We start from the raw sequence: 18,131 nt of genomic DNA, 5'->3' as shown, positions 1-18,131 counted from the left end.
TGAGGTTCCTGTGTATAACCTGAGTTGCTCTGTATGAGCTGTTGGGCATTTTCTGTTCTCCTCCTGTGTGGATCCCAGCCCCTTCCCACACACTGCCTTTAACAAAAACCTTTTATGTGAGGGGAGTGGAAAACTTTAACAGGCTCAGAAGTGGGAATTTCAGTGACCTTTAGCTAAAATAATACTAAAAACATTTAAAAAGAAGTGTGAGTAAATGGGAACCATGTGGGGGGAAAGAATGAAGAGGAGTAAGGATTCCTCCCTCTGTTGCTGTAGGGGATGTTCTCAAGACCCAAGCATGATGAAAGAGGCAGGTTGGTAATTTTCCAAGGAGTCCAGGGAAAGCTGGCTCTTCTCCTTTTCATGTAAGGCATCGAGAAAAGAGCCTGGGGAATGCTGGCCTATTCACCAATTCTTGCTTTTATTATGTGTCGATGTCCATTTTAATGTCAAATAAATAAACGAGGCAAAGCAAAAGCTACTTTAAGGTAGGAACAGTCTTTAGCTGTAATTTGAGGTGTGCTGGGCCACGCAAAGGGCTTTGACCTGACTTACACAGCTGCTTTGCAACGCAAAACCTTGTTCTGTGGCTAATGCTAAGCTTATCACAGCAATAAAAGTAACAGCACAGGATGAATTTATGACTGGTTAAGGTACCATGAGAATTTTTTTTTTCCTAACTTAAATTTTCATTCTGCTAAAATTCCAGTCCCTATTAAAAGAACAAAAGTAGATGAAAATACAGGCTCAGCTGCATTCAGCCTGTTACCTTGACATTTGTTCCACACTGTGTTGTTTAAATTAAAGGTCGTCATCATTCCCCTTGTGCATTCCTCGTCCTCTGATGTGGAGCTTGCAAGGCTTCTCTCCCAGCACTCCAGCAATGGTCACGAGAGCTTCATAGTCAATGTTGCTCCTAAAGCACAGCAAAAAGACAGTTCAGCTACAGCAACGTGCAGTTCTGTGTGGAGGAAAAAGGGGAGAATGGTGTCCTAAGAGTCACAGTCACAGGTCCTTAACATTAGTGTCAAGTCCAGGTGACAGTCTTACTTCCCAGGGCCATGCCCCACAGGTACATACAGGGTCTTTGAAAAGAATGGTTGAGTCTGTGTGTGAAGACATTAATTATTAACCTCATGTTTGTAAGAAGAGTATCTTCCTACTTGTAAAATTGTATTTAAATAAATGAAACCAAGCTCTGCTGAGAGCAAACACCTGCACTGCCCTTGATGTGAAAACTCCTCCCTGTGACAGGCGAAGTTTGAAGCAGAAAAGTTTCTGTCACTCCCCTAAGACATGGGGCAATCAGTGGAGTCCAGATTGTAAATGAACATCAAAAAGGTTACAGCAAGTGTAGTTTTGTGCTAAGTCTCACAGCATAATTTGCCAAAGGCTAATGTCACTCAACATTCCTGACACTGTTCCTCTGAAGGACTTCTCTGCATCCAAGTGACAGTTTTGTAAAGGCCTGAGGCAAACGCCTGTTCTGCCAGACAGCTTTTGTTTCTTCCTTCTCATAAAACAATTCTTCTGCAGGAAAACCACTGATTTGGGGAGGTGAATTATTAAAATCACCTCACACCTTGCATATAATTATTTCCTAATGCCATGTTGGTCCTGTGCTCTGCTGTGTTGGGAATTCTTCATCTGGAGCTGCACAGATGAGCTGGCTGCTACACGGTGACATCTTTGCTTTCTGGTACTTCCAGGCATTTCCAGACATGCTGATTAGTGTATTTGTTGAACAAAATGAAGTGCTTCAGGCATATTCAGAAGCATTCCAGAAAAATCTAGGCAGTCAGGAGCCTGGGGAGGCCTCTGGTCCACCGTGCTGCTCTGAGCAGGGACAGCTTAGAGCAGCTGCTCAAGGCTTCATCCCATTGACAGAGCAGTAGCTCCAGTGATGGAAATCACTGGATCATGTTCCAGGGAGATGGAAGTTATGACAATAACTCAAGTCACCTACAGTTTGTTTCCTGAAACTTCCCTGTCAGCAGTTTTCAGAGCTCATTGAAATCACTAGGATAGACTTGTCTTAAACTTCCTGCCACTACGTGATAACTTCCAAGAAGATAATTTGTAATGGAAGCTGAATTTTCTTACAGGAGTTAAATCTCCCTAATTAGAGCAAAGAAATTAAAGGCTTTGTGTCAGCCAAGATTTATGGAATGGTTTGGTTTGGGAGGGACCTCAAAGTTCATCTCAGTCCAACCCTGCTGCCATGGGCAGGGACACCTTCCACTAGACCAGGTTGCACCAATCCCCCTCCAACCTGGCCTTGAACACTTCCAGAGGTGGGGCATCTACAACTTCTCTGGCAACCTGTGCCAGGGCCTCCCCACCCTCACAGGGAAGAATTTCTTCCTAATACCTAATTAAACGTGCCCTGTCAGTTTGAATCCATTCCCCCTTGTCCCATCACTCCATGCCTTTGTTCAAAGTACCTTTCCAGCTCTCATGTAGCCCCTCCAGTCTGAACAACGCCAACTCTCTGTCAACAGCAAGACTTCAGTTCTGTTCACTGTACCTTGCAGTAAAGCTGATCTGCAAGATCTCTCTGGTAGGTGCATCCCCTTCACGTGCCTCCAAAATGCCATTAGTCGGGAAGACTGAAAATACTTCCAGGGTGTTGGGTCTTTCCTGTTCTTCTGCAGTGAAAGGGCCAAATATCAAACAAAGCCATGCAAGACCTGTTATGTAAGTATATACAGCATGTAACACTCATAGCAAGGCACCTCTTTGCTGGGCAACTAATAAATCACATCTCACTCTGTCAGAGGCTTTCTGTGCATGTGCTCAGCCTCTGTTTTCATCCTCTAATCCAGGGCTGTGATCAGTGGCCTCCATGTTAAAATAATAAAGCCCTGATCTTCTTTCCTCTGGAGCCCATCTGTTGTTAACAGCAGCAGACATGCTCAAACTGAGCTCATGAAGAGCTGCTGCTCCTGGTTGCCCCTCAGGATTGATTTATAAATGAGCAAAGCATATCCACGAGTTGTGAGGGCTAAGAGTCAATCTTTTGGTTAAATGAGGAGCAACTGTGGAAATCAGTAGTGACACACTGATGTCAGAAAAGGTAGAGGAAAGAGAGGAGAGGAAAAGCCCTCGTAAGAAGCAGTCCACATATGTTTGCACCCAACATCATCACATATTGCCTCTATACTGAGTGCATGCAGCCTTAATAAAAACACTGAATATGAAACTACACAACAAGGAAACCAATTGCAAAACCAGAATACCCAGCAAGGCAGTCCAGTAGCTTCTACAGCCGCTCCTGTTGTACAAGAAGACATGTTCTGTCTTGGTCTGTGCAACAAAGCAGGTCTGGAAATCAAGTATGTTGCAAGAGAGCTCCAGGACCGGAACACTGAGATAAGCAGTCACTGGGACCAGCTGCAAAACAGAGGGAAGGGAAAGGAGAATAAAATCCACCGCATTTTTGTAGAGCTTTAATAATACCTGCTCCAGCTGGATCATTCTTAACCCCAAGCACTGAATCAAGAGTCATTGTTCTATGTTCTTTCATAATGGTTAATTCCCATCCTGCAGCCCTGAGTGAATTAAGTTGTTCCTTGTGTTACTGTTTTGGGACAGGTTTTCAAACCAGACACTGTGGTCTTAATGAAGTAACACGGAGTGAACATTCTTATTTGTTTTTAGGGTTTTCTGTGGAGCTGCAGACATTACAGCATCTCGCTGTCCCTCAGGACTGTATGTGGCCCGCTGTGAGTCACTCAGTTTGTGCAGATTGCTCAAGATTATTATTCAATTGACTGTATCTTAGATATGGTGCTTGTTCTTGCACAGGCCAGTCCTCAGAAATCCCTGGTATGAAAAGAAAATAGAAGTGCCTGCAGTGTCCTGGGCCTGCTGAAGGCTTGGTGGGGGTTATAGATGATCAGTCTTTAAGCGCATGTGGGCTGTGACCACACTGCAGGGGTTTGATGGACTCAGGAGCCTTTCCAGAAGCTCTTGGGTGCTGCAGGAGGCAGAGCCTGGTGACTCAGGCACTGGCTTGTTCCCTGGGACAGCCCTGACCCTGTCTCAGAGTCACACTGTGACTGGGCGTGTGGCCCTTTGATTGAGCCGTGTCATCCAGGCCGTCACCCTGTGCAAGGGACTGGGGTACCAGCACCAGGGTGGGACCCCAAACTCTCTGTCCACCTGAGAGTCACAGCAACCCCATGGCCATTCACTTTACCCGGATTACACCATTCACTGTAGTTCAAGGCTGAATAAATCCTAACCCGAGTCAGAGATGCTGCTGGAACAGCCCTTTCCCAGGGCCCAGGTTCTGATCTCACCTGGGCAGTGTGGTTACTGTGCTCAATGACCAGATTTTGACTAAACTTCAGCTTTCTCTCTCCATTCTCCAGCTGGAGCACTTCGGATCCAGGAAGCAGCTGGGTATCTGGCAAGTGTTGATACCTAAGTAACTCCAGAGTTATGTGGAATGACACTTTCACCTATGGGAAGAGAAATCCAGATGATCACCACATAAGAAGACACTGCGTGCAGGAAATCCAAAGTAAACATTACACAAAGGCCCAGGCACACATTTTCCCACTGGAACCCAAGGGTGTCATGCCAGCAGCCAAATTCCCACTGGAACAAAGCATTATAATTAGAAAAAAAACACAGCTATTTCCTATGAATCCAGTACACGGAGACAGAGTGTAAAGGTGAACAGCTGATCTCTGAACCACAGGGGAGAAACAGTCTCTAGGAAGCTAAAGGTTCTGAATTCCTGAGGTTACAAATACCATATTCCCAAAGCTGTCTTAGACATATAAGTTCTCTTTCTTCCCACATGCGGAGAACTGAGGTGTGTGTGTCTCTATGTCAGAATGAACACAGCAAAATGAGAAGCACATTTAAAAAATGCAACTGTTACTCATTCTTTGCACCTTACCTAACTCTCTACTCCAGGACTTTGTTTCCTTTAAGGTAATTTCTACACCCAAAACTAATCAAATTTTCCTCTCCTTACACTGCCTGCATCTAATTTAAGGAAATGAGGGAGTTTGGAAATCCTTTAATATGTCCAGCATATATATGGCTATTGATTTAGGTGAGCTCCAAAAACCAAAGGGGTTTCTGCAGGAGTTTGCAACAGGTCAGAGTTTATGGGAAAAGCACATCAGCACCACTTCAGAAAAATAATCTTTACTTGCAATACAGCAGGCAAAATGGCAGTAATTAGCATTTGCTAATATACAACTATTTCCCCTGAAGCTGGGAGATTTCTATGTTGGTTGTGTTTTTCTGTGGTTCATCTGGGCCACGCTAACACACCAATTACTAAAGTCTCTATTCTGGCAGAGAATTATTATTTTTGAGCCTACCAGCATGTTTTGCTGTGGATAAAGCATATGTTGCAGTTGGTGTTCTTCTTCCTCCTTCTTGCTTTGGGATGTTTTGGTGCCCTTTCTGGGATCTGTGCTGGACACGCTGAAGGGCGTAGACAGAAGGAGCCTGAAGTACAGAGGAACCTTGGTGCAATTGATGAGTTTCAAACTCTGAGTCATCACCGAATCTGTCAAAACCTGGGGGAGAAATGATTCAGAACTGGTCAGTTTTAACTCCCTGGAGAGGTTTGTGCTGGTCTGGGCACTGAGCACCAGGGGGAATCTGAAGGACTTTACCCCGAAAGCAACCCAGTATTTTTTTACTTGTGTTTTTCAACATTTCTTGAGTGAAAAACCAAAATGCAAATATTGTAATAAAGTCTAAAAGCCTTTGAATGTCAAGGGTCAAAGAAACTGGAGTGACTCATTCTGCTATTGGACCTTCATGTCCTGAAAATCAGAACTTACTCTTCTACTTACAAACTCCTCTATGAAAAAAAGAGAAAGTTGTATAAAATAAGCATTGTCTGAACTCAGCTTTGCTTATTCCTGGCTAATAAGTACTGGTAGTACTTTTTTTTCTTTCCTATCTTGTTATGTGCAATATAGAAAATGAGGCTGCTGGTGATAAAGATGCATTTTCAAAGCCATGTGCACACAGCTCTGAATTCTCATAGCAGTACAAACCAGCTGAATGCATCAGTGTGGGAAATACTTACTCCTAACAGAGGCTTAGCGGGAAGGAGATCACTTGCCACTGAATAAAACACCATTCCTCTGTCGTGACCCATCTCTACTTTTAACCTGAGGGTAAAGAACCAGAGCTGGTCAGAGCCCTGTCTCCAGGCTGGCCCATCCCCTGTGGGTACCAGGGGATCAGCAAGATGGTACTCACAGAGGGTGCCTCAGGAAACCTTCCAAGTCCACTCGTAACGTTGGAGCTTCATAGCCCTGCCCGCGATGCACCTTGTTAGGCACCTTCCTTGCAAGCTGGCAACAAAATGAAAAGGGAAGTTATGTATAAAATGATAGCACGAAAACTTGAAATGCTACTTTTAGCCCAAGAGGCTGTTTGCCAAGCAGAATCCTATTTTGGCTCGTTTGTAAGACATGATGGAACAGCAAGAGCCAAGCAGTAGGTGAACTCTGAAGGGCTGTGGGTAGTACAGATGCAGGGCAGGTTTAGATCAGATGTTAGGATGTTCTTCACTCTGAGGGCAGCGAGGCACAGGCACAGGTTGCCCAGAGAAGCTGTCGATGCCCCATCCCTGGAAGTGTTCAAGGCCAGGCTGGATGGGGCATGGACCAACCTGGTCCAATGGAAGGTGTCCCTGCCCATGGCAGGGGGTTTTAGAACTAAATGGCCTTTAAGGTCCCTTCCAAACCATTCTAGAATTCTGTGACTCTACATTTCTTCCCTCAGGAATCAGGAATATTAGGGTTGTTTTTGTTAAATATTGTATTATTATTCATTAATTTCACCTTGTACCTTTGCAACAATCCCTATCAGAGAATTGCTGAGCCATTCATAAAACACTGCTCAAACCTCACACCAGCCTGTGAGCTGCACTTGCAGTTGTTGAAGAGGAAGTTTCCCAGAGGAGAGATATGCTGTCCAAATTCACACAGGAAGGTGGATGCAGAGCCAGGAACAGGACTCAGCAGTCCTGAGCCTCATTCCCATTGTTAACTATTGTTATCAATAAAACCTGATGTTGTGATACCATTTCAAATCCTGGGCTTTTGTCTGGGGTCTGCTGCCCCAGACAATACAAGAAGATGGTGACATTCCCACCCCAGAATGCTTCCAAGCTAAAAGACAAATGCAACAGATGAACAACCCTGGCTAAGGAAGGATGTACAGGGTAGCAGGAACAGGACTGTTTATACAGACTGGCCAGGTACACAGCAGCCTGTACATAAATTACAGGAAGGGAAACGATTATTTCCCAGTCACCTTTAGCCTTGCTGTGACACTCGGTTTACCTTGTCGTCCAGGCTCATGAAGCCCAGCAGCAGCCCCTCACACCGCACCTCAGCCGCGGTCTCTGGGAGGACGAGCGGGGTGAAGGAGATGTGAACGTCGCTGCTGCCACCTCCTGGAACCACCTACGGCCGGGAGAGAAGCGCTTAGTGCAGGGAACTGCCTGGGATTGCACAAGCACCCTCAGCACTCAGCTGCCAAAACTGAGTTGCACAAGCAGCGTGAAATCCCCTGGGCATGGGCTACGCTCAGGCTCACGCTAAAATGCCAACATGTGACAGCAAAACTGGCAATTATTTCAGCTGCAAATGTCAGTGTAAGCACTCTTTAGCATCAACAGTTTAAGCACAGTCACACACCAACTCTCTAAGTATACAAACATATGTACATAACTGTTTGTTTTTAAAAATACCCAGTTCTGCCCACTCTTACTCCATGGCTACCTCAGGTGAGTCTCTCACAACTTACAATACAAGAAACACTTTTTGTAGAGTTACAACTGTGAACTAAGAGTATTTTACAGTTCAGTTTAGTCTTGACTATTTTTTAATTTTACAGGACAGCAGGGAATGTAATCAAATGCACTAGCCAGCTGCAGTGGATTTTCTGAGACTTACAGGTTGACTAGATTCTGCTTTCTTTAGATGCATTGCACGGGTTTTGGTTAAATCCTGATACTGCTGCTGGCTACATCTAGGAGGTGCTTCCACAGGGAGACACTTGTTTGTCTGACCTGCCTCAGCCTCTATCACCCCAGAGCTGACTGCAGATTCATTTCTCTGAGATGCCATTTCTGTCATTATTTCTTTCATGTAATCTTTAGCTCATTCTAGCTTGTAACTGAAACTCTTTGGCAAAGAAAATTACTAATATTTAAAATTAAAATTGACACACTGATGTTTTGGGCAACCCTGTCACTCACAGTAAGGTCTTTCCAGTGCTGTTTTTGCTCTGTGATATTCCTAAGGGATCGTGACACTGTGGCCTGTGTTTGCACCAATTATTCCAATTATTTCTGAAGCAATGTGGGTTACAACAGTTTATCCAAAGGAGTTGTCTGTGGAGCACCCCTTTCCTAGCAGCCTGATCTCCAGCTCTGCCACATCTCCTTAGCAAGTCTACCCTAGCTAAATAGCATGTTTCCAAAGCTTCAGGCTGGAATGATCCCACATTTCACCAAGGGAATCCAAGTGACAAGACCAGACTCTGGAAAGTCCAGTACAACTGAACACTTAACTCCAGTCATCAGTTCACTGTTCCAATGTAGGTAGGACACTTCCTGTTGACTTTGAAAACTGTTCTCATGATCATCTTGAAGACCCCAAAGCCTTCCAGCCTCCTGATTTACTGTTCAGTAGAGTCTACCTCAAACCAAACTCAAAGCTACCTCCTTATTCTCTGTCTCCACAGTTCTGCAGAAAATGTGCTAAATACAAGCACAAAGAAAATGTAAAAGCTTACTATCTGTCTTGGAGTAATGGAGTAGGGGCTGTCTGCAGGAACCCCTTGGTGAGGTCGCAGAAGTACAGAGACAATTTTCTCTGTTGTAGGCTCCTGACTGCTGATTTCCTTCTCTCTGCTATCAGAGCCTGGAGGCTGCAGGGACACATGGGTGGGGAATGGTTAAAACTGTTACATTGCAGCGGAGGAATGCGAGTGATGTGCACGGGGAACTGCTGCACTGGTCAGTGAGTATGGCCAGCTCCAGTTTCTTTGTTTCTGGCACAAAGGCTGGACATGTGTCCTGTACATTAATTTTCTCTTGCACAAAGTAGCTCTCCTGAAATTGCTCTTGGATTCCTTGCAAAAATGTGCATGCTTGGGTCCTGCAGAGGAGCACCCAACCATGACACCTCTGGCCATTAAACAAACCAGCACTCCAGGGCAATAATGTTCCCTTAGTGCACAAGGAAGGTTAGAGATGTGTTCAAAACAACTATGCCTTCTGAGCTGAAATGGAGCAAATGTGACTTTAGTATTTTTTCTGTAAAGCTGTCACCAGAGAAATATGTATGTTCTGGGGGATACCATTTCCCTGTCACTCCCAGCCCTTCAAGACAGTAAATTGCCACATTATAATAAAACTTCACGTGTAATAGATGTAACCATATTCTAACAGAGTAACAGAACCAATCTAATTTTAGCACTGGGACAAATACCTCCATATCATTAGCTGCAATTTGAAATGTAGAGGTTAGATTCTGCTCCCTGACTACAGCACGTGTTGACACCATAAAGCACCCATGAGAAAAACAGACCCAAATTAAGGAGCTTTTGTTATGGTAATTCTTTCACATAATAATGGCATTCGTTTGTCAAGGACAGTATTTTAAAAAGTATCTCTTCAGCTTCTCTAACAATTTTATGGAGAGCTAATTGCTTACAGCTCATTCTGGAAACAGATTGCTGATCTCCACAGCCACCTACCCACATATTGCGTTTTCGACTGCGAGAGGAGCTGACGTTTCTTTTAACAATCCAGCTCTTAGTTACAAGTTATATCTCCTGTTATTGTTTTCAACCCTTCGTGCCAAAAAACTCATCATGTATCTCAGCAGCAGTGTAAGAAATAGCCTAACAGCTGACCTCATCCGTGGTTTGGGAAGCTGGATAAATGCTTCCACAGGGAATGGCAGTTTGATCCAACTTTAGCACGATCTCTGACTCCGAGGTGCTACCACTTGATGCAGCCTCATTTCCATCCACGTCCTGAGGAGGAAAAGGGTCTTCAAAGAGCATCAACAGGTCCACCAGCTTTTCATCATCTTCCTCTTGGTTGTAAACTTCCAAGTCCAGGCGGATGTCTGAATTGGAAAGGAGAAAGGACAACAACTGCTGGTCAGTGAGAGGACTCACAGCTTTGTTGGTACCAGAGAATCAAGCAACAAATTTATGTCTGGCAACTGGATTTGTATTAAAGCATATCTGAAGGTTACCATGTTTCCTGTAAACTAAAATCATTGAAGCTCTTCCTACAGCTTGGACACTTTCTAGGTCCTAAACTATACTTGTATTAACATTAAAATAAATTATGAGTTATTTTGTTTAAGCAAATGTGTTTGGTGGCATTCAGAAAAAAAATAAAAATGGTGATTAACTTTGCTCTGAAAACCTTAGAATTTCACTCAAAGCTAAAAAGACTAAATACAGAAGGGCCAGATGATGCCACTAAGAAGCTGGTAGCACATCTGATTGACCAGAGTTAATGTTGTGAGAGATTTATAAAAACAGGATGGCAAATCCTGAGTTCCCACCATTTCAAAGAGGGAAAACCCAGCCACCTCAGGATAGGATGCAGCTCCATAATAACAACACACTGAGTCACTCTCTTATACACTATTACTATTTTCACAAAAAACATCTTGATTAGGCAACAAGTAGGCCTGTTAATTAACATGTTAATGGGTTCTTCTATATTTATTCTCATAAGGAATGCAACGAAAGTGTCAAGGTTTGCTGAACAAAAGTCATTCCTACCGAAGGGAGTGGGGTTGTTGAGCCGGACCCTCCGAAAGACAGGAGACCCTCCCGAGACATGAGTGCCAAACCTGGGGGGAGAACCTTGTTATCAGTACATGCAGAGAACAAAAGTGTCTGAAATCACTAAAGAGTTGTTTAAAAGTGGAAACAAACCTGGCTACACTGGCAGCCTGTTAAAAATGGCTCTCAGGTAAAGCATGCCCTACACTGTGAAGTACAATATTGTTTTATTTCACCAGCCTCTTTTTTTGCCTTTTTTTTTTTTATAGTTGTCTCAAATGTTTCAGGGTAACCACGTGCAGTGCCATGGTCCCCATGAACTGACTCTTACCCCTCACCCAGAAGTGCCATTGCAACTGCAATCACAAGGCTTAAACCTTCCCCTGCCCCTGTTTACCTTGGGGCTGCATTTCTCCTGGTCCAGGTAAAGGGCCAGGGAGAAATGAGCTGCAGATGATGAGAACTGATCATAAGAAATGATGAGAAACTATGAGTTCCCACCTCAACAGAGTCAGATGAAGCTGGACTGGGTGAAATTCTACAACTGCAAGCCCAGGACAGTGGTTGCTGGCAAACCTGAGCAAGCTTGTATGCAGAGTATTTTCTAATTATGCTGGCAGAGACAAATGTATTGGTGTTCTAGAAGCAGATACTCTACTCTGACAGCATTTTGCTGACCTTCTCATTATATCACAACAAGATGGAACAGGTGTGTATGTTGGCTGTAGTCCAATGGTATTTAATTCTCTGATTCCCCTGACAGTATTTTGCACTGTACCTGATAATGGGTGACTCTGTTTGCGGTCCTGTCATCTGCAGGAAGATTGGACAGTCTTTCACAGTCATTTGCATAGGAATTAATTTAGGTGGTAAGTCTCCCACCTATTAAAGAATAATTTTTTTCTATTAGAATCGAGATAAAACCTTAGTTCTATGTGTTACAAGCTTATGTTTTGAAAACTGATTGGATTTTCGAAAATTTTGGTTTCTTTTGACAGCATCTAATTCATATGCTAACAACAACTCTTCTCAGCAGGAGAATGCAATACCTCATGCATTTATCAGCTTTCCTGCTGCTTTTCCATACAACACAATGTATTGTATTGGTAGAGCAGAGCAGTGCACTGGCCAGCTCCCAAACAGATGTTATAAATCAAAACTGCTCCAGTCATCTTAAAGGCACATGAAAACACCCCAAGGGATAAACATGTTACCCCAAAACTAAACTGGAAGAGCAAACAATTGTTCCTTAGCCATCATTGCAGGTAGTGGCATAACAATATCGACCCTGAATTTTTACAGAAGTCCTGAAAACCTGGAAAAGTAATTCTAACAGAAAGGAAGCTGGGAAATATAATTGGTGTAAAATCTGCCATAGCAATACTTCACTTGAAACCAAAACCCCACCTACCTTACAGACAAGATTGTCCTGGTACTCTCCCCACATGTTGTTGTAAGCTGCTATTTCTATGCTGAGCTGCTGGAAGGGTCTCAGAGTTCCCATGGAAGGTTGTATATGGAAAGCTACTCCCCTCCCCTGAGACAGCACTGCTGCTTCAAACTCTGAAGAAGCACAGCAAAGAAGCATTGGATGAATTTTGAAGAAATGGAACAAAGTCACTGTTTCAAAGAATATACAGGACCATGGTTTTAGCTGGTGTTAATCAGCTTAACCTCACTGGCTTCAAAAAAAACCTGGGGTCATTTACACAACTCACATTTATACCACTTTTCCCTTCTGCAGTGGGCCTTATTCTATTTTTTTGAGGGTTTGTTCTTGCCTGGAATATTTTATAGCAGGACTCCCTTCCAACAATCTGATCCAGGACTCTCTGGGATATGCAAGGCACTAATTGGTTACATGAAAACACACCTTCAATTTGAGAAAAATGGGCTGGGATTTGTGTTGACTGGTTAATGTCCTATCAGCAGCTGCCTGTTTACCTCTGTGTGCTCTTCCACACAAAGAAAGAATTACAAAGAGCAAAACCTTTCCACATTCTGAGTCACCTAAAGCCCTGCATGGAATCTGTCAGAACAGCATTCTCCTAATCTTAAGCACTAATTCAACAGCTGAAAAGCTCTGTCTGTGTAACAGATACCAAACACTATGGCAAGGTACCAATATGTGCAAGTTTTATTTTGGATACAGAAGACACATCCACACTTCATAGCATTTCGCTCCCATTTCCCCCCTCCCTGAGTCTCTTGTGGCTCCAAATATTATCATTTTTCAGTACAACACGTCAGAAATGACAGATGGGCTGTGCTGCAGCTTTCCACAGTGGAGAGGGTATATTAAAGGGTTTGGGGGAGGAAAGTGGTACTGGAAAACTGTGCAGGAGAGAAACAGCCAAACATTCTGCATGTCATCCATACCATGTGCTGGAAGTGAACTATCACCAGAATCACCATCTTTGTTTCAGACTGTTGTTTTCAAGAAAAAGAAGATGAATGACAGAGAGAAAGAAAGGGAGGGGGAGAGAGAAAAAGAAGCAGAGAGGGAAGACAGAGATTGACCTAATGGTTATAAAATGTGGGCTTTCAAACTCAAAAATGAACTGAAGAACTAAGTAATTCAACAGTTTGGACTTCAGCAGATACTCCAACAATGGAATAAGGTGCCTGACTGGCACTGTTAGTGCTGAATGTGGTAGTCAGTTGGCTTTTACCTTCTCTCCACAGAAGGAATTAACAGTTGTTCTCATACCTGACTGTGCTTTTCTGGCTGCATGTTTTGTGACAGGCCCTCTTCTTTTCACCAGGTAGCTTGAGGAGCTTGAAAAAAAAAAAATCTGATTTCAGGTTTAATCCAGACCTAAATTAGCATCTGAGTCATTATGCAGAAAAGCAAGACTTACAGGCAGGTTCCTTGTTCAGGAGTTGGTAAAGAGGCAGTAAAATACTCAACTTCCAGTGTGAATGGAGCACTGATTCCAGTGGGATTGGTAAGAATCAGCTGACGCTTTACTACATCTCTGGATGCAACTTCAGACCCAAAGTCCAAAAGAAGGTCACACGGGCTTTGTGACATTTGTCTTTCATCACTGCCAGAAAAAAATAACATTGGTACTTAAAGATGGGTCTTATTTTCTTATGGCACAGACAATTTCAGTAGATTTTAAAACGTGCAACATGCATTATGTAGTTTTGATGCCCAGTGTAAAAGGACCATGAAGCCTATGATTTTTGTCATCAGCATTTTCTGCTTTTCATTTTTTCATTTCTATCCATGTAAGGATTTATTTTGGGTAAAAATTTTATCATATATAGCATGCAAACCTACCAAATTAAAGCCACCTTTACTTACATAAAAAGATATAAAGATGAGCATGTTTCAAAACACAGTAATCATGCTACATGTCAGAAAAATAAAATAAAAATCAGTCAGATATACCTGGCAACTCCACTGTCACAAGGTACTGAGTAGATGACCTGTAATCCCTTCACTTCTCCAGAAATGCTCAGAAAAAGGGGTTCAACCATGTCTTCTATGCTACAGGAAAGGGCGAGGTCTTTCAGCTCACCCTGAAAAGCAAAGAATCAAGTTTCCTTGTGAATGAAGCAAATATCACAGAGGAAAGGCAGCCTCATTAGGAAATTTATTTTAAAAACATGTATAAACTTCCCTGGATTAAAAGCAGAACAATAGAATTGTGAGAAGTTTCACTGAATTGTTTATGGTGCATTTTTTTGCCAGCATTGGAGTTGCTTGGAAAGCAGTACTGAGGTAAAAACTTATGGCTGTTTCTTGGCTTTGTACCCACATCAGTCTGCAAGCCTAAAACTCCTCCATTAGTGACTTTTGACACAATCCCTATACTGCAAGTGTTGAATCATAGAATCATTTAGGTTGGAAAAGAGCTCTAAGATCACTGAGCCCAGCCATCAACCCAGCACTGCCAAGGCCACCACTAAACCACGTCCCCAAATGTCACATCTACATATCTTTTAAATACTATCTCTGATAGTACTGAATACCTACTTTTAAGCAAATAGATGAAACTTAGGTCTCTAGTGACTGTAATGGGAACTAAGACACCATACCTATAGGAAGCTTCATGTAGTTGCATTAACTCAGTTGTTTGAATGCCCCTATAAAGTCTGTGGCTGAATTCCCGAAGTTTGTAAACTCTGCAGTCTACTCCCTATTTTTCAGACTCTAAGTCCCATCAGCCTCTTTTAAGTTTCCAAATATCAAAATGTCACAGGCCCAGTTGCATTCAGAAAACCATATATATAAGCTCTATATGCCAGCCTGCTCCATTTCATTTGGGATAATGTAAAGTGAGTATCTGTGTGCTCCAGGAAAACAGATGAGCACTAAGAGCAATTGAACAGGCATTCAAGAAAGAAAAAAAAACAGGAACAGCTGATAAACAAAGAGGCAGTGTAGAAATTACACACCATGTGCACTGCTTTAATTCTTGCCTTCAAACCATGGTACCTCTAAAGCAAACCAATGTGGTTTTGTACAGAAATTGTTCCCTTCCGCCAGACGGAGGTGAGATGAAAAAGCCAGTGTTGCTGTTTTGATAAAACTGTGCCCCAGTTTCTAACCTTACCACGATGCTGGCTGACAGCTCTATGCAGAATTCTTTTTCCTCATTTGGGCCCAAGGTGCCACTGGCTGGGGAGACAGTGATGGAGCAGGAAACTGCCTGGCTTCCAATGAGCTGCCAAACAGAAAGGACAGACTTTCAGACTAATGCTGATTCTCTCAGATTGTCTCTTCACATCAAGACCAAGTTATTCTCAGGTTTAGGACACTTCCAGGTAGCAACACCTACAGTTTGTCAAGACTTGCATTACAATTCCCCATGGGTGATAAGATCCTCATGCCTACATTCATTTCCAAATGACTTTCAGGTGCCAAGCTGAGGCTTCTGGGCTGGGAGCAGGGTCTCTGTCCTCCCTCTCACAGTCACAAACCTTTCCAGGGTGAAGCCAACCTATCTGATATTGGAGCAGGACCCAAGAGGTGCCCCATCTTTCTCCAGTCTATAGGTGAAAGAGAGACAATCCTGGTGTTGGCACCTTCCCTAAGTGCCCAACTGCAAATGGCATGAATCCAGGGATTCCACTCAGTTGCTCATACATGCACAGAGATATGAGGAAAAATGCTGTAGATATTCTTTCTAGGCTCCAGATGTTCCAAAGTGTTTTCCTATAGGTCCTATAGGATCCACATGCTCTGTTAGGATCCTTGGGCACCAGAGGTCTTCTTGGATGGCTTTGAGTGCTTTTACGTAGGCAACTGAGCTGAATCCCACATGTCAGAGTAGATCTGAGTGACCAAGGCACTGACAAATTTCCACTGACTGAAAAGAGAGTTCAGACCACAGCTTACACACTGACACTAAATGTAGGGCTCCCAGTCTGTAATCTGAATCCCACCCAGAATGTGAAATTAAAGCAAAATTCAGACACAATTCAAAAGCACTATAGTTTCTTTGTTCTACTTAATTAAATGCAAACCCTACCCTGCCATGGGACTTAGCCTAATATTCTGGTAGCTTATAGCCTGTGATCCCTCACATCTGCCCACCCATTCTCCCAGGGATGGTCCACAGACAGTAAGAACATATTGCCATCAACTGGTAGTTAATTTTTTCATAAAGGTTGGTGTCGAGTTGAAGTTCTGCAAACAGCAATCACTGCTCAAAAGATACATCAGAAAAGCTTTTAAGAATAGTTGTTATTTGTATTTCTATAACATTGCCATTTCTATCCCTGCTGTATGCTTCATCCATCAGAAGGGCATTTACCTTTCCCCATAAGTATTTTGCTGGCAGCAGTGTCTGGTTAAAAAGTTTACTGGTTGCTTTGGCAGGAACTCCAGTATAAATTTCAGGGAATACTAGATGACTAGATATCAGGCACGCTTTGGGGGTCTGAACTTCAACAAAAACAGGAAGATAACTGGAAATAAACACACAGATGGTCTATTGTTATCGTTAATGAAATGTGCTAGACATACAACAGCATGCTGGGAAGAATGATGATAATGTTTATTTAGCAATATTAGCAATTTGGTAGTTCATTGATAGGTTAAACAACCCCACTCTGAGTCCACAGTTTTTCTTTCTAGAAGAGAAAAACTATGTAAAGTGAAAACTCACATGTGAATCCCAGGAAAAACAAAACAGAATGCTGCTTTTTCCCTTACCTTCCTTTTCCATTTTCTACCTCTAGTTCCAATACTGTCTGGAGACGCTGGCACCGCCGTGATGTGAACTGAACTGACACTCTGCATACACCCAAAGGAGGTATTTCTCCAGCTGATGGTTGGATGGTAAAGGAAGATATCTGGGAGAGGAGAGAGGAAACAGGAAAATTTTGATATCTGCAAAGCAAGGGTAAAATGGTGAAGCCACACAATCTAATTAGGGCTTGCATGTGTCTAGTTTTCCCTCAGACATGTCTTTTCTCTCTGCCCCTCAAGTCCCACCTGGGTTGGTGTCAGGGAGCACAGTGCCAGCTTTGTGAAAACCTGGCTACACAAGGAGGCAGGACTTTGCTTCTGAGAGAAGGGCAGCCACAGCCATGGGCATAACAGGGTTGGCTGTGCATGGCCTGAGAGGGAATGTGGAGGAGAAGCAGTTGGCCTCAGCTGCAGTGTCTGCTCCCAAACAGCAGCAAGGTGCCACAAGTTGGAGAGATTCTTGGACAGAAGGGTGAGGAAGGAGGGTTGGAAGAGTTGAAACAGGAAGAGCATCAGTGTGGGGTGGGGGCTGTGATTCTTGTCTCAGATGTTGATGTGGGTGTGTGGGAGGAGTGTTTAGCAGCCTCAGTTCCTCTAAAGCCTTAACCTCTTAGCAATTACTGTCATACAGGAAATACTCTGTGTCTCTTTGGATCAGGCTGGCAGGGGATTTGTAATAAATGGAAATAGTGAAAAATCGTAAAGAAGCATTTAACCTCAAAAGAACTCACGTACTCATGAAACTGTTCAGGACCAGTTTCAGAAGAAGTCACAAAAATTAAAATTTCTGATGGCTGGAATGAATATTGCAACTCCTAAGCAGAAGGAAAAGAACAGCTAAAGAGGGAACACAGCCAGCTATAGCAGTGACTTACCTCTTCATTCCTTTCTGCCAGACAAACCTGGCTTTCTTGCATCCTCCACTGTGCTGGCACTTGACACATATTTTTAATCTTGAAGGTTCTTAACACACTCTTACCCTGCTTAGTCAAACCAAACCGGAGTGATGGAACATCAATACAAAGAAGTGGACCCTGTGACACCAGGAAACATACATCAGAATGGACACCTCTGCTAAAACAGTGTCATTAAGAAGCATACATTAGCTAAGATT

General features: G+C 43.2%; 1 protein-coding gene across 4 annotated transcripts in view; it reads right to left on the bottom strand.

The window, feature by feature from the left end:
* DLEC1 (DLEC1, cilia and flagella associated protein) overlaps positions 1–18,131 on the bottom strand; it is a 43,410-nt gene that overhangs the window by 8,407 nt on the left and 16,872 nt on the right. For 2 of the 4 annotated variants that reach the window (XM_027695451.1, XM_027695450.1), the window contains exons 19-38: positions 17,893–18,051; positions 16,982–17,121; positions 16,581–16,734; positions 15,378–15,488; positions 14,210–14,340; positions 13,674–13,859; positions 13,523–13,590; positions 12,224–12,375; positions 11,591–11,694; positions 10,810–10,880; positions 9,919–10,136; positions 8,794–8,928; positions 7,335–7,457; positions 6,244–6,338; positions 6,068–6,152; positions 5,346–5,546; positions 4,305–4,466; positions 3,240–3,393; positions 2,528–2,648; positions 770–916 (exon numbers count right to left, since the gene is read on the bottom strand). In XM_027695451.1, coding sequence (XP_027551252.1) covers positions 802–916; positions 2,528–2,648; positions 3,240–3,393; positions 4,305–4,466; positions 5,346–5,546; positions 6,068–6,152; positions 6,244–6,338; positions 7,335–7,457; positions 8,794–8,928; positions 9,919–10,136; positions 10,810–10,880; positions 11,591–11,694; positions 12,224–12,375; positions 13,523–13,590; positions 13,674–13,859; positions 14,210–14,340; positions 15,378–15,488; positions 16,581–16,734; positions 16,982–17,121; positions 17,893–18,051 — 2,685 coding nt within the window. In that variant the 3' untranslated portion in view covers positions 770–801. Of the gene's footprint in view, positions 1–400; positions 917–2,527; positions 2,649–3,239; positions 3,394–4,304; positions 4,467–5,345; positions 5,547–6,067; positions 6,153–6,243; positions 6,339–7,334; positions 7,458–8,793; positions 8,929–9,918; positions 10,137–10,809; positions 10,881–11,590; positions 11,695–12,223; positions 12,376–13,522; positions 13,591–13,673; positions 13,860–14,209; positions 14,341–15,377; positions 15,489–16,580; positions 16,735–16,981; positions 17,122–17,892; positions 18,052–18,131 lie in introns of those variants that run through there. The other 2 variants (XM_027695449.1, XM_027695452.1) reach the window with 1 other exon arrangement.

The sequence above is a fragment of the Neopelma chrysocephalum genome, unplaced genomic scaffold (genome assembly GCF_003984885.1).
Source record: "Neopelma chrysocephalum unplaced genomic scaffold, ASM398488v2 Primary Assembly neopelma1_101, whole genome shotgun sequence".
NCBI classification, from domain to species: domain Eukaryota; kingdom Metazoa; phylum Chordata; class Aves; order Passeriformes; family Pipridae; genus Neopelma; species Neopelma chrysocephalum.
This window is presented reverse-complemented; position numbering and strand designations above follow the sequence as displayed.